General features: G+C 36.8%; 1 protein-coding gene across 2 annotated transcripts; it reads right to left on the reverse strand.

Moving 5' to 3' along the window:
• Positions 1-4,482: 4,482 nt before the first annotated feature.
• Positions 4,483-9,665, reverse strand: LOC306872375 (scavenger receptor cysteine-rich type 1 protein M130-like). Of its 2 annotated transcripts, XM_079420892.1 has the most exons (8): positions 9,610-9,665; positions 9,200-9,239; positions 8,777-9,112; positions 8,382-8,690; positions 7,264-7,566; positions 6,916-7,009; positions 6,645-6,738; positions 4,483-6,550 (listed from the first exon to the last, which is right to left on the reverse strand). In XM_079420892.1, the coding sequence occupies exons 2-7, from the start codon at positions 9,231-9,233 to the stop codon at positions 6,735-6,737; spliced, it is 1,080 nt and encodes a 359-aa protein (XP_079277018.1). In that variant the 5' UTR covers positions 9,234-9,239; positions 9,610-9,665; the 3' UTR covers positions 4,483-6,550; positions 6,645-6,734. The 2 variants fall into 2 exon arrangements, with proteins under 2 accessions (XP_079277018.1, XP_079277017.1); XM_079420891.1 differs by lacking the exons at positions 4,483-6,550; positions 6,645-6,738 and having other exon boundaries at positions 6,879-7,009.
• Between the last annotated feature and the right edge of the window lie 1,058 nt (positions 9,666-10,723).

Below are 10,723 nucleotides of genomic sequence, written 5' to 3' on the forward strand. Positions count from 1 at the left end.
CAAAGAAACATTCGTTGAAAGATGAAGCAGCCAACTGCCCTGAATCTGACAGCAGCAGCAGCAAACCGTGATAATGCTTTGTCTTGTTTTGTATGTATGCATTTTAAACACTTATTCATGGGGCGTTAGTTAGATCTATAAGAGCGCTCAATACATTTATATAGTGGATGATACGTTACAATCATAACAGTGGCCTTTTACTGGAGCCACCCCTTAAAAATGGATAATATCGGACAGAGGGTCAGAATGAGGGTTGAAAATAATAATGAGGGTTTGTTAACATCAAAGACCTCAAGAAATGTAAGTTATTGCAATAATTAAAAAAAAAAATCCGACTCCAGTCATGACAATTTAAAAGATGCGATTCTCGTCAACCAATCAACATTGCGAGCGAGAGGGAGACTGTTTTGACGTGTTCTTATGCCGTATTAATTTAGGTGCTATCAGAATTATCGTAAATACTAGTTTCCTAGTCGGAAAATTGCCATATAAGGCCTCTCTAAGGCCGGTGTTCTTAAATATTCGGTGTCTGAGATTTTCGGTGACGCTTGTCGGAGCACACATGAATATGCATGAGCTTCCTGTTTCGCGTTAAAGCGCCACTGAAAATATCAGTGCACTCTAGGATCATCACCGCACAGAAAGTTTTACGTAAAGTAATTGTTTCAGCGACAGTGGCGATCTAGCTTATTTAGCCTTTTTAGTTTTTTTTTAGCTTTTGAAGTTTTGTTCATATGAGCACAATAGTTTGTAGATTGCATATGTTATGTTTGATTTCATGATTACAGCAATTAATTTGCCTGCCTGTCATTAGGATATGCCTTTAACATGTGTTATGAACCCTTTCCAGGGTCTTTTAAAGTTTTGTTTGATAACTTGTATACAAATATCTAAAGTAGCACAAAGATCTGATACAATATTTAGTTTTGCTTGTTCAGCTGCTAAATAACAGATTGTAGTACTTAGCGAAAATCATTTCACATGATTTAAGTAGCTAAAGTAACATACCACATATTAATTTGCACAGTTACTACTATAAAGAAAAGTTATAATGCTGAATACATTAAAGACATCAAATGATTTGGTGTTAAGTTTTATGTACAAATGTGTATGTGGACAAGACCTATAAAGTTAAACACTTTAAATAGGGGTTTGACATCCCGGACAAATAAAATGTGCCTCCAAACTTGGCCTGTTTATGCAGTCCCAGTGGTACCAGCCGTTGCATGCAATCCAAACAATATAAGATTTACAACACATGAATGAATATGGTAGTGCAACTTTAAAATACACTGTAGTGTTTATATATAATAATAATAATAATAATCTAACATACCCAGGTTGCTACCTTGTCTGGTGTGTGGGGATATTGTTCTCCACAAGCCAGGCACAGGTTATCCAGAGGTTCTGTGGAAGGTAATCAAGGTGACATTATATTCTTTATCACATTTAATACATCATCCCTTTTTTTATATAATGAAGAAAAACCTGATTCATTCATTCAAAAGGCATAGACCCTGGTCTTCACGCATCTGTGCAAAGTTTTCGTCTGTGCATGAGTTTAAATAAATGATCTTTCCTTCCTGAGGATATATTACCTGGAAGACATTGAATTTCACTTTCAATCTTAAAGGAAAAAATCCACTCTCTTATAGTGTAATAGAACAACAGACATCATAGAGTGAAACAAACCAGCAGTGTCCAGTGTGCACCACTGGTCTCTGTCATCTAGCCATTCAGTCAATAGAATATAATAGAATAGAAATAGAGGAGGGTTAGGTTATATTGTCTTCTATACACACATTTGCGATTAAAACTAGAACCAAAATAACCTGCTGTCTTTATTGTATTCATAAATGCTAAATAGCCACATACTGTTTTTATCTTTTATCATCACACCATGTTTCTAACCATTTGGAACACTGTGTTAAGAATGTTTAAATATATATTAAATATATTACAAAAACATGAATTTATTACTAAAGTTAGGTTGATGTTATATAAGCTACCAACTGAGCAAACAATAAGAAACACCACAGAATGATCACAACTGAAACTTTATGATGTCAACAACATCAAAGATAAAAATCAGTTATTAACAGTTTTAAAGATTGTCAAAATAAATTAGGTACATAAACAAAACTGTTTGTTGGCTCAGTAAGTTTGATTGTATCCTCAGGCACATCAACAAATTAATAGCTGTAATAATTAAACATAGCATACGACACAATCTACAAACTATTGTGCCAAAATTAACAGTAGCCTGAATACCTGCTGAACTTCATCACACTTTGAAGCATTTCTTATTCTGAAAACAGTCAATATTTTCAGTGGCGCCTTAACACGAAACACGAAACTGATGAATATTCATGTATGCTCCGCCCAGCGTCACCGAAAATCTCAGGCACCGAATATTTCAGAACATCGGTCATGTCCAATTTCCGAATAGGAAGCTGGTATTTACGATCATTCCGACAGCACCTGAATACGGCATAAATCCTCTGTGTGACGTAACGTGTCAGAAAATATAAAAAATAATTTCTGACAGTTAACATACTTTTAGTACTGATCTATCATCGAACTGATTAAAATAATGTTAGCATAAAAGAAAATTGACATCAATGAAAAACTCATCAAATTTGACATGTCATATTGGAATAATTTAAACACTTTCTGTGTCATGACGTAATTATAATGCATCATCATAACGCATCTCCTCCAACTTCAAAATCGGCCTACATCGCTGCAGAAGTACTGATGTAGGATTCGTAATTAGATGAACTAGCTAGCTATCTGGCTAACATCTACAAATAAATTACAAAATGTAGCCTTTATTTTGTTGCCTGTTAGACTATATTAGGGATTTCATATTGCCCATATTTTTCTTTGGTGTAATAAGTAGGCTACTTGTCACTGTAGGCATAGTTGTGGGTTGCATTTCTCTGTTCGGGAGTAGGCTATAACTCATGTCTGGTCTCTTCAGTGTTTTAACGGATTCACTCATAAAAATACTTGAAAGGCACATTTATTTATTATCCCAGTTTATTTACTACTTATTTATGCTAATACTTATCAGTATTTATGTAATATTATATTATAGTAAAGTTTAGAAAAATCAGCATTTTCTGACATTTTTTTTAGTTGGGGGGGTCTAAAACCTCGCCTAGGGCACCAACAGAGCCTGGACCGGCCCTGCCTGACAGGACACCATTCGGTAACACAAAAGTAGTGATCAGCATTATATTACAAAGATGTACTGAAGACGGACACGAAGAGGAGAGAATATTCGCGCAAGCAGATAAAACACTGTACCAGAGAACAAATTCATTGTTTGAGATGCTCGAAATACTGGAAGAAAAAATAAATATTTAATTGGGGTGGGGGTTATTATGAATGTATTTCTGAGGAGAACTGTCTTCAGAAAAGTTTTGATGGCATTTTCTTTTCCTCTTACCTCTGTAAAATACAGTATTATAAGAGTGTGCAGCAGTGGAAACGCTATATTGCTATTGCCACTGTCATAAAGTGAATTTGTCTTTTCATCAGAATCAGAAAGAGGTTTTTTGTCAAGTGTGTTTACACACACACACACACACACACACACACAAGGAATTCGTCGTGGTGTCAGGAGCTTCAGTACAGAAAGGACAGACATAGTGCAAACTTACATATTAATGAGGTAATAAAACACTAGTAATAAAGAGTAATAATAATAAAATATTTATTCAGCTCATCTGATATTTTAGTTTTGTGCAGTTGCTTCATGCTGCAGATATTTTTGCTTGTTTGCTTAAGGTTAGTTTGACCAGTAACAGAGCAAAATAAACAATTAATAAATGAAAATAAATAAATAGGCAACGAGTATGGAATCGGCCCATTTTAATGTAAAAAATCGCCAATTGGAGTTGGTTACGGAAAATCCTGATCAGTGAACAAGTGGGTTACATAATATTTTAAAATTAAGATAGATAAAAAAATGTACTTGAAAAGAAAGCAGGATGACTTTGAATAGCATAGTTGTGTTAGGATGAGCTGAGCAAGTCTGCACATGTAATTCCTGGTCTGAGAGTGACTTCCTGCTTAAACAGGAAGTAATGGATACCAAAGTTTTCTTTAGAAATGTATGTATGTGAATGGAGACTGTATGAGTGTGAGGGAATAGAAATGTATGTATGAGAATGGAGAATGTATATGTGTGAAAGCAGAAATATATGTATGTAAATGTAAGGAGAATGTATGTGTGTGAGAGCACCAGAATTAATTATGGCTTGTACGGCCCCTCATATACATACATACATATGAATATATTGAATAGTCAGTAGCAGAACTTACAGTCAGAAGTGTCAGACTGTCCTTGCAAAGTTTTTGCTTTACAGAAACGGCCTTTGTGCAAGTCAGCATTGTAGGCTAACGTTACTCTTCCAGGTTCTAATAACGATTATAGCTGCTTGTGTGTAAATAAACACAGTGCTGCACTTTTTTAAAACACATAGCACATAAGTTTATTTATTTAAATCACAGTCTGTCATTTGATAATTGCTCCAAGCCATAATGCAATTTCAGTTTTTTTTTTTTCAATGAATCATGCAGCCCTTCTGGGTTTTATTACCATTACAATCAATCATTAAATTCCATTACAAATACATTGAATAATATTATTAATGTATAGAGATGGATCAGGAACTCTTCTGACTTCTTTCTAGAGGTACGGTTGGTGAACACGAACAACAGGTGTCAGGCCACAGTGCAGGTATATCATGATGGTCGGTGGGGAACAGTGTGCCACAACAGCTGGGATATCGCAGATGGTTTAGTGCTCTGTAGAGAGCTGGGCTGTGGTGGGATTGCACAGCCCTTGGCAAGAGCCTATTTTGGGCCCAGTGATGGGCCGATATGGATGGATTCACTCAGATGCAAAGGTGATGAGTCAAACCTGAGGAAATGCCAGTTTGGTGGGTGTGGAAACCATGAATGCATTCATGCATATGATGCAGGAATCATCTGTAGAGGTGTGTCCATGTCCAAAACCCATACAGTACCTTAGTCTGAACTACTAGATATAAAGTCTGAATCATGAGCTGCTCGCATGTAAATGAACACAGTGGTGTGCTTCACTTTCAGACACCTTTGCGATCTGATGAATGCAATTCTGAGTTTCTATCTCTCGCTGTTCTGAGAAAAAAAAAATCTGAATTTGTCTGATTCAAAAGAGAATCAGAAGGCTGGATCCTGACTGACAGAGGAGGAGTTGGGGATGGAGGAGGGTAATTAGCTATTGAGCAATGCGAAAACTGCTGATAATGCTGACGACCTTATATATAGATGCTTAGATAGGTGTCGTATTCCTATAGGTAGATGGGGATCAGCTGAGAGTCAGCTGACGCGAGCTTAACTAACATGACCTGCCAGAACTAACGCTACGCTCAATTTCTAAGTTATTCTATCTCTAAAATGAAAGTAAATAGTTATGAGAGAAACGGATGCGTGCCTGTATATTAGATGCGTGCAGGTCTTAAAGGGACAGGACACTAAACATGCTGTCGACTGTCATTAAAGTGATAGTTCACCCTAAAATTTTATTTCTGTCATTATTTACTCTCTCACATATTAATTTTTTGTGCTGAACCCAAAATAAGATATTTTGAAGAATGAGGGTAACCAAACAGTTGCTGGTCCACATTGACTTTGATAGCAGGAAAGAAAAATCCTATGGAAGTCACTGAGGACCAGCAACTGATTGGTTTTCCACCTTCTTCAAAATAGCAGTTATGTTCAGCAGAAGAAAGAAACTCATGATCAGCTGAAAGATAATATCAGCTCTCCTGTGGACACAGTATCTGGCTTTGACCAGTCATAGTAAATCAATCGGGGAATCAATTTTGAGGTGACTGGCTTGTCTGAGAGTTGAAGTCTTCCTCACAAGCTACACATATGCATGCTACTTGTTAACCTGGTATTGGCTTATAATTACTGTTAAAACAACTTTTGAGTAAATTATGGTATAAAAATAAAACATTATGACAGAATTGACAGATGACAGAATATTTATTTTGGGGGGAACTATTCATTTAACATTAACAAAACGCAAAGAGAAAAATCACTCACTATTCTTGACTGAAAAACTTTAATACAGTTGCTTTAGGAATCAGTCTATGTAGCGTTTTAGTTTTATATTTGTTCATTCAATTTCATTGAATGCTCTGCTAAATACACCTATTGTACCTGAAAATAAAGCACTGTTTGTTTTATTTGTATATTATGTGTATTTGTAAGGTGTATCTTTGTTCTTATTTTTAATAAGAAAGATGAAAATCTGTCATTATTTTATCTTCGCTCCACTTTGGCCTAAATATCTGTAAAACCAAAATAGTAAAACCAACATGACAAAGAGTCGTGATAAAATGTGATATTTCTAAAACAAAATTGTGATATGATATTTTTTCCATATCGCCCACCCCTAATTTAGAATAAGTCCAAAAGAATGTTCAGAAATTAAGTAAAATAAAAAAATATGTGGCTGCCTAGTTCATTGGGCATGCCTCAGCCTTGTCTGTGAATATAAAAAGTTTATGATTAAAATCAATAATGCATAAATATTGACATATATTTTCAAAACAGACTCCAACACCTCCCAGTTTACAAACCTGTGGCTGTTCTTTTCTGATGGAATACCTGCTCATCCGGCTGTGTTCTCCAGTTCACACTATACTTCCCTTTACTTTCAACCACGTTCCTCATCTGTAAAATTCGGTGAAATTGTAGTAAGAAAACACTCAAGCTAGAGTGATTACACATATTAAGCACACTTTTTGTACTTTCACATTATCAAAGGGTTTAAACTTCATCTATTTTATCTATCTATCTATCTTTTTTTTTTTGCAAACAATGTTTGATAAAAGTTAACATAATCTTAACTTTTCCAGAAGTTTATTTTTTATATCTGGGTCATTGACATTGACTCCAATCTTGGCCTTCACCTCAATCCTCACCACAGCTCGTCTCACAGTTTCTGTAAAGTGAAACATTGTCAAAGAAGAATGATTTGTCATAATGGCATCTTATAATTTCCATCTATGTGTTCAGCCTTTGCACACACATTCTTGACCCTACATGAGAAATATTCACCAAATTTCAAGAAGAAATAAATAGTTAAACAAGTATTTGTAGCAGTTTGAAAATCGAGAGTGGGTCAAACTGACCCCAGCACAACAGGAGGGTTAAGCTGTACTTGATTTGAGAGGCTCGCATGTAAGTTGATCTTACTTTGGCAAAAAACTCCTGCATGAAGCCCATCCAAACAACTGCTCACACCCCATCCACTAAAAGGACAGTCCCGCACTGTAAATTCATTTCCTGTACAGGCCAGTTCATCCATCGATGTTTGCCCTGAAGTTTCCACATACACTTTCGGCTCTACGATGTCTCCACAATCCAGCTCTCGGCAGAGCACTGTAGCATCTGCTAGATCCCAGCCTGAGTGACACACTGCGCCCCACTGATTATACTCATTAGACCGAATCTGTACTCTGCCATCACACTCACCGGAACCACCGACCAGCTTCACATCTGTTGAAAGAGTTTTACATGTTAACCCTTGCAATAATAATAAGCAAAATACTGTTTGTGTGATGTCTGTACAGTTCACAGAAACCAATGTGCCATTTTTGAAAGAAGAACTGTGCTTTAAATCTATTCTTTTATTATAAATCTATTATTCCAGCACTATCAATTTTGAATTTGCATGCATATAAATTACAGTTTTGACTAAACCCAAGTTCAATAACAAAAGAAAGTTCACAGAATGAAATTTGAAATATTGAAATTTTAAAAATTCTGCAAGATGAACTACATCTTGAAAGCAGTGGTAACACTTTATAAGATCCCATTAGTTAATGTTAGTTATGAGCAATACATGTTTATAGCATTTATTTATATAATTACACTCTTAAAAATAAATGTTCCAAAAGGTGGGGTTTTGATGCCATAGACTTTTTTTTTTTTGATTCTCCAGAGAACCTATAAGTGCACATTTCTTAAAAGAACCATTTTAATAAACTAAAGACCTGTTTTCTGCTATTAAAGAACATTTTGTAGAATGTAAAGGTTCCATAAATGTTAAAGGTTCTTTATGGAACCATCAATGCCAATAAAGAACCTTTATTTTAAAGAGAGAAGTGTTCATTGCTAGTTCATATTTTAGTAAATGTTGGAATGAAGTTCTGTTGGAAAAAATTAATGAAATTTAAGATTTAAATTAAAAACAACTTCATATGGTTTGCAATGGCATGGGTAAATAATGAATAATAACATAATTTACATTTTTCTCTAAACTCATGTAAATGCATCCAAGATTTTTATTTATTTATTGTTTTTTAACTCACTGTTACAGGTGACTCCAGCATCTTTTAAATGTTCACAGCTCTGTAGTCCCCATTTTGTTGATGTACAGTTCACCAGTGAAGCCTCACTCCCAGTACACTGTGCATCATCTATCCATACTGGTCCTACACCTGGTCCAAAATAAGCAGCACTCTTTGCCTCAGTCACTTTCCCACAATCCACTTCTTTACATACGACTGCAGCGTCTTTTAGATCCCAGCCATCATCACACACTGTTCCCCACTGACCGTCATGAAGAACCTCAACTCGTCCGGAACAAGAGCTGGCACCATTTACCAACCTCATAAAGGCTAACATAAAAAAAAAACAGTAAGGGATTAGAAAAGTTTGGTTCTATTCAGACAGTATGTGCACTATTTACATAGCTTTCATCCACCTTTACAGATGACTCCAGCGTCTTCAGAATGCTCACAGTCATGTGTTCCCCATCCAAATGTATTACAGTTCTTTAGTGTAGACTCACTGCCAGTACAATTTACTTCATCCATCCATATTTCTCCTGAACCTTCTCCAAAATAAGCTTCAGTGTTTGCCTCTATCGCATTCCCACAGCCAATCTCTCTACACACCACTGCAGCGTCTGTTAGATCCCACTCATCATCACACACTGTTCCCCATGTTTCATTATGAAGAACCTCCACTCTTCCAGAGCAAGAGTCGATACCATTCATTAACCTCAGAAAAGCTTCGACTGGAGGTCCATTTCTAAAATCTGTAAGATTTAAATAATTAAAAGTCTTTCAAGAGCAGATTTATGATATAGAAACTTAGAGAACAATGTCTGAATGTTTCTTCATACCCAATATGAGAATGAGCCACAAGGACTTTAACATTGTGCCCTGAAAGAAATACAAGTGTATTATTTTGGCTGTTGTGTCAGAAATCAGAAAAAAACAACAACTTCGATGTCTGTTTTCATTGTTTAAAAGAAGTTTCTGCACATTTTGGCACAAAATATCTTAACATTTAATTTTGCAACCAGAAACCCTATTTTACCCTATAAAGTAACTACAAATGACGTAATTCATAATAATAATAATAAAAGAGTAAGAGGGGTAAAACAAACAAAAGCAACAACACCACAATTAATAACAATTATTGTCAGTATCTAATAAAATACTGTGTCTAATAAAAGCATACAGTGCAAAATGCAGTACCTAATAAAATCTGCAAACTAAAGGCAATGATTTATTATTAAATTTCTTTAACCTGTCAATATGTCAGTCTCTTCAGAAGCGTCTTTGTCTCTGTGATGGTGTGAGATCAAGTTAAGGAGGATTGCAGGTCATTTTATTTAGATGTAGAATCATTTGACGTCTTGGCTCCTCCCTTATAAGACAACAATTCAAGTCAGAAATAAATCTCTTGCTATTAAGCAGTCCATCTTTCAGAATGCAAACCCATTAAATGCTTAGAAAGTGCTTGATTAAATTGACAGACACGAAACCAAGAATAAATTTAATTTCATAAATTTCATTGGTTGTTTGAACAACATTTAATGTGTTTTCATGACATGATTCGATTTCAATACATCCATCCATCCATCCATCCATCCATCTTCTTCCGCTTATCCGGGGCCGGGTCGCAGGGGCAGCAGTCTAAGCAGAGATGCCCAGACTTCCCTCTCCCTAGACACTTCCTCCAGCTCTTCCGGGGGGACACCGAGGCGTTCCCAGGCCAGCCAGGAGACATAGTCTCTCCAGCGTGTCCTAGGTCTTCCCCGGGGTCTCCTCCCAGTGGGACGCGCCCGGAACACCTTCCCGGGAAGGCGTCCAGGAGGCATCCGGAACAGATGCCCGAGCCACCTCAGCTGACCCCTCTCAATGTGAAGGAGCAGCGGCTCTACTCTGAGCTCCTCCCGAGTGACCGAGCTTCTCACCCTATCTCTAAGGGATCGCCCAGCCACCCTGCGGAGAAAGCTCATTTCAGCCGCCTGTATCCGGGATCTTGTCCTTTCGGTCATGACCCAAAGCTCATGACCATAGGTGAGAGTAGGAACGTAGATTGACCGGTAAATCGAGAGCTTCGCCTTGCGGCTCAGCTCTTTCTTCACCACGACAGACCGGTACATCGACCGTATTACTGCAGAAGATGCACCGATCCGTCTGTCAATCTCCCGTTCCATCCTTCCCTCACTCGTGAACAAAACCCCAAGATACTTAAACTCCTCCACTTGAGGCAGGAACTCTCCACCATTCAATGCAAATTCACTCAAATGTGAACTATGGGAATGGGAAGTTAGTGGGAACCATACTCATATACTTGTGAAGAGGACATCTGTCAGTATTCAAATATCAAAATATATTGATGGCATGACTTTGAG

This window comes from Barbus barbus (assembly GCF_936440315.1).
Source record: "Barbus barbus genome assembly, chromosome: 7".
Classification (NCBI taxonomy): domain Eukaryota; kingdom Metazoa; phylum Chordata; class Actinopteri; order Cypriniformes; family Cyprinidae; genus Barbus; species Barbus barbus.

Coding starts and splice junctions, on each gene's coding strand:
- LOC306872375 (XM_079420891.1), bottom strand. CDS start 9,233: ATGTTAAAGTCCTTGTGGCTCATTCTCATATTGG. Junction 8,691..8,776: donor CGCTGGAGTCATCTGTAAAG/GTGGATGAAAGC, acceptor TTTTTATGTTAG/CCTTTATGAGGTTGGTAAAT. Junction 7,010..7,263: donor TGCAGGAGTTTTTTGCCAAA/GTAAGATCAACT, acceptor TTCACTTTACAG/AAACTGTGAGACGAGCTGTG.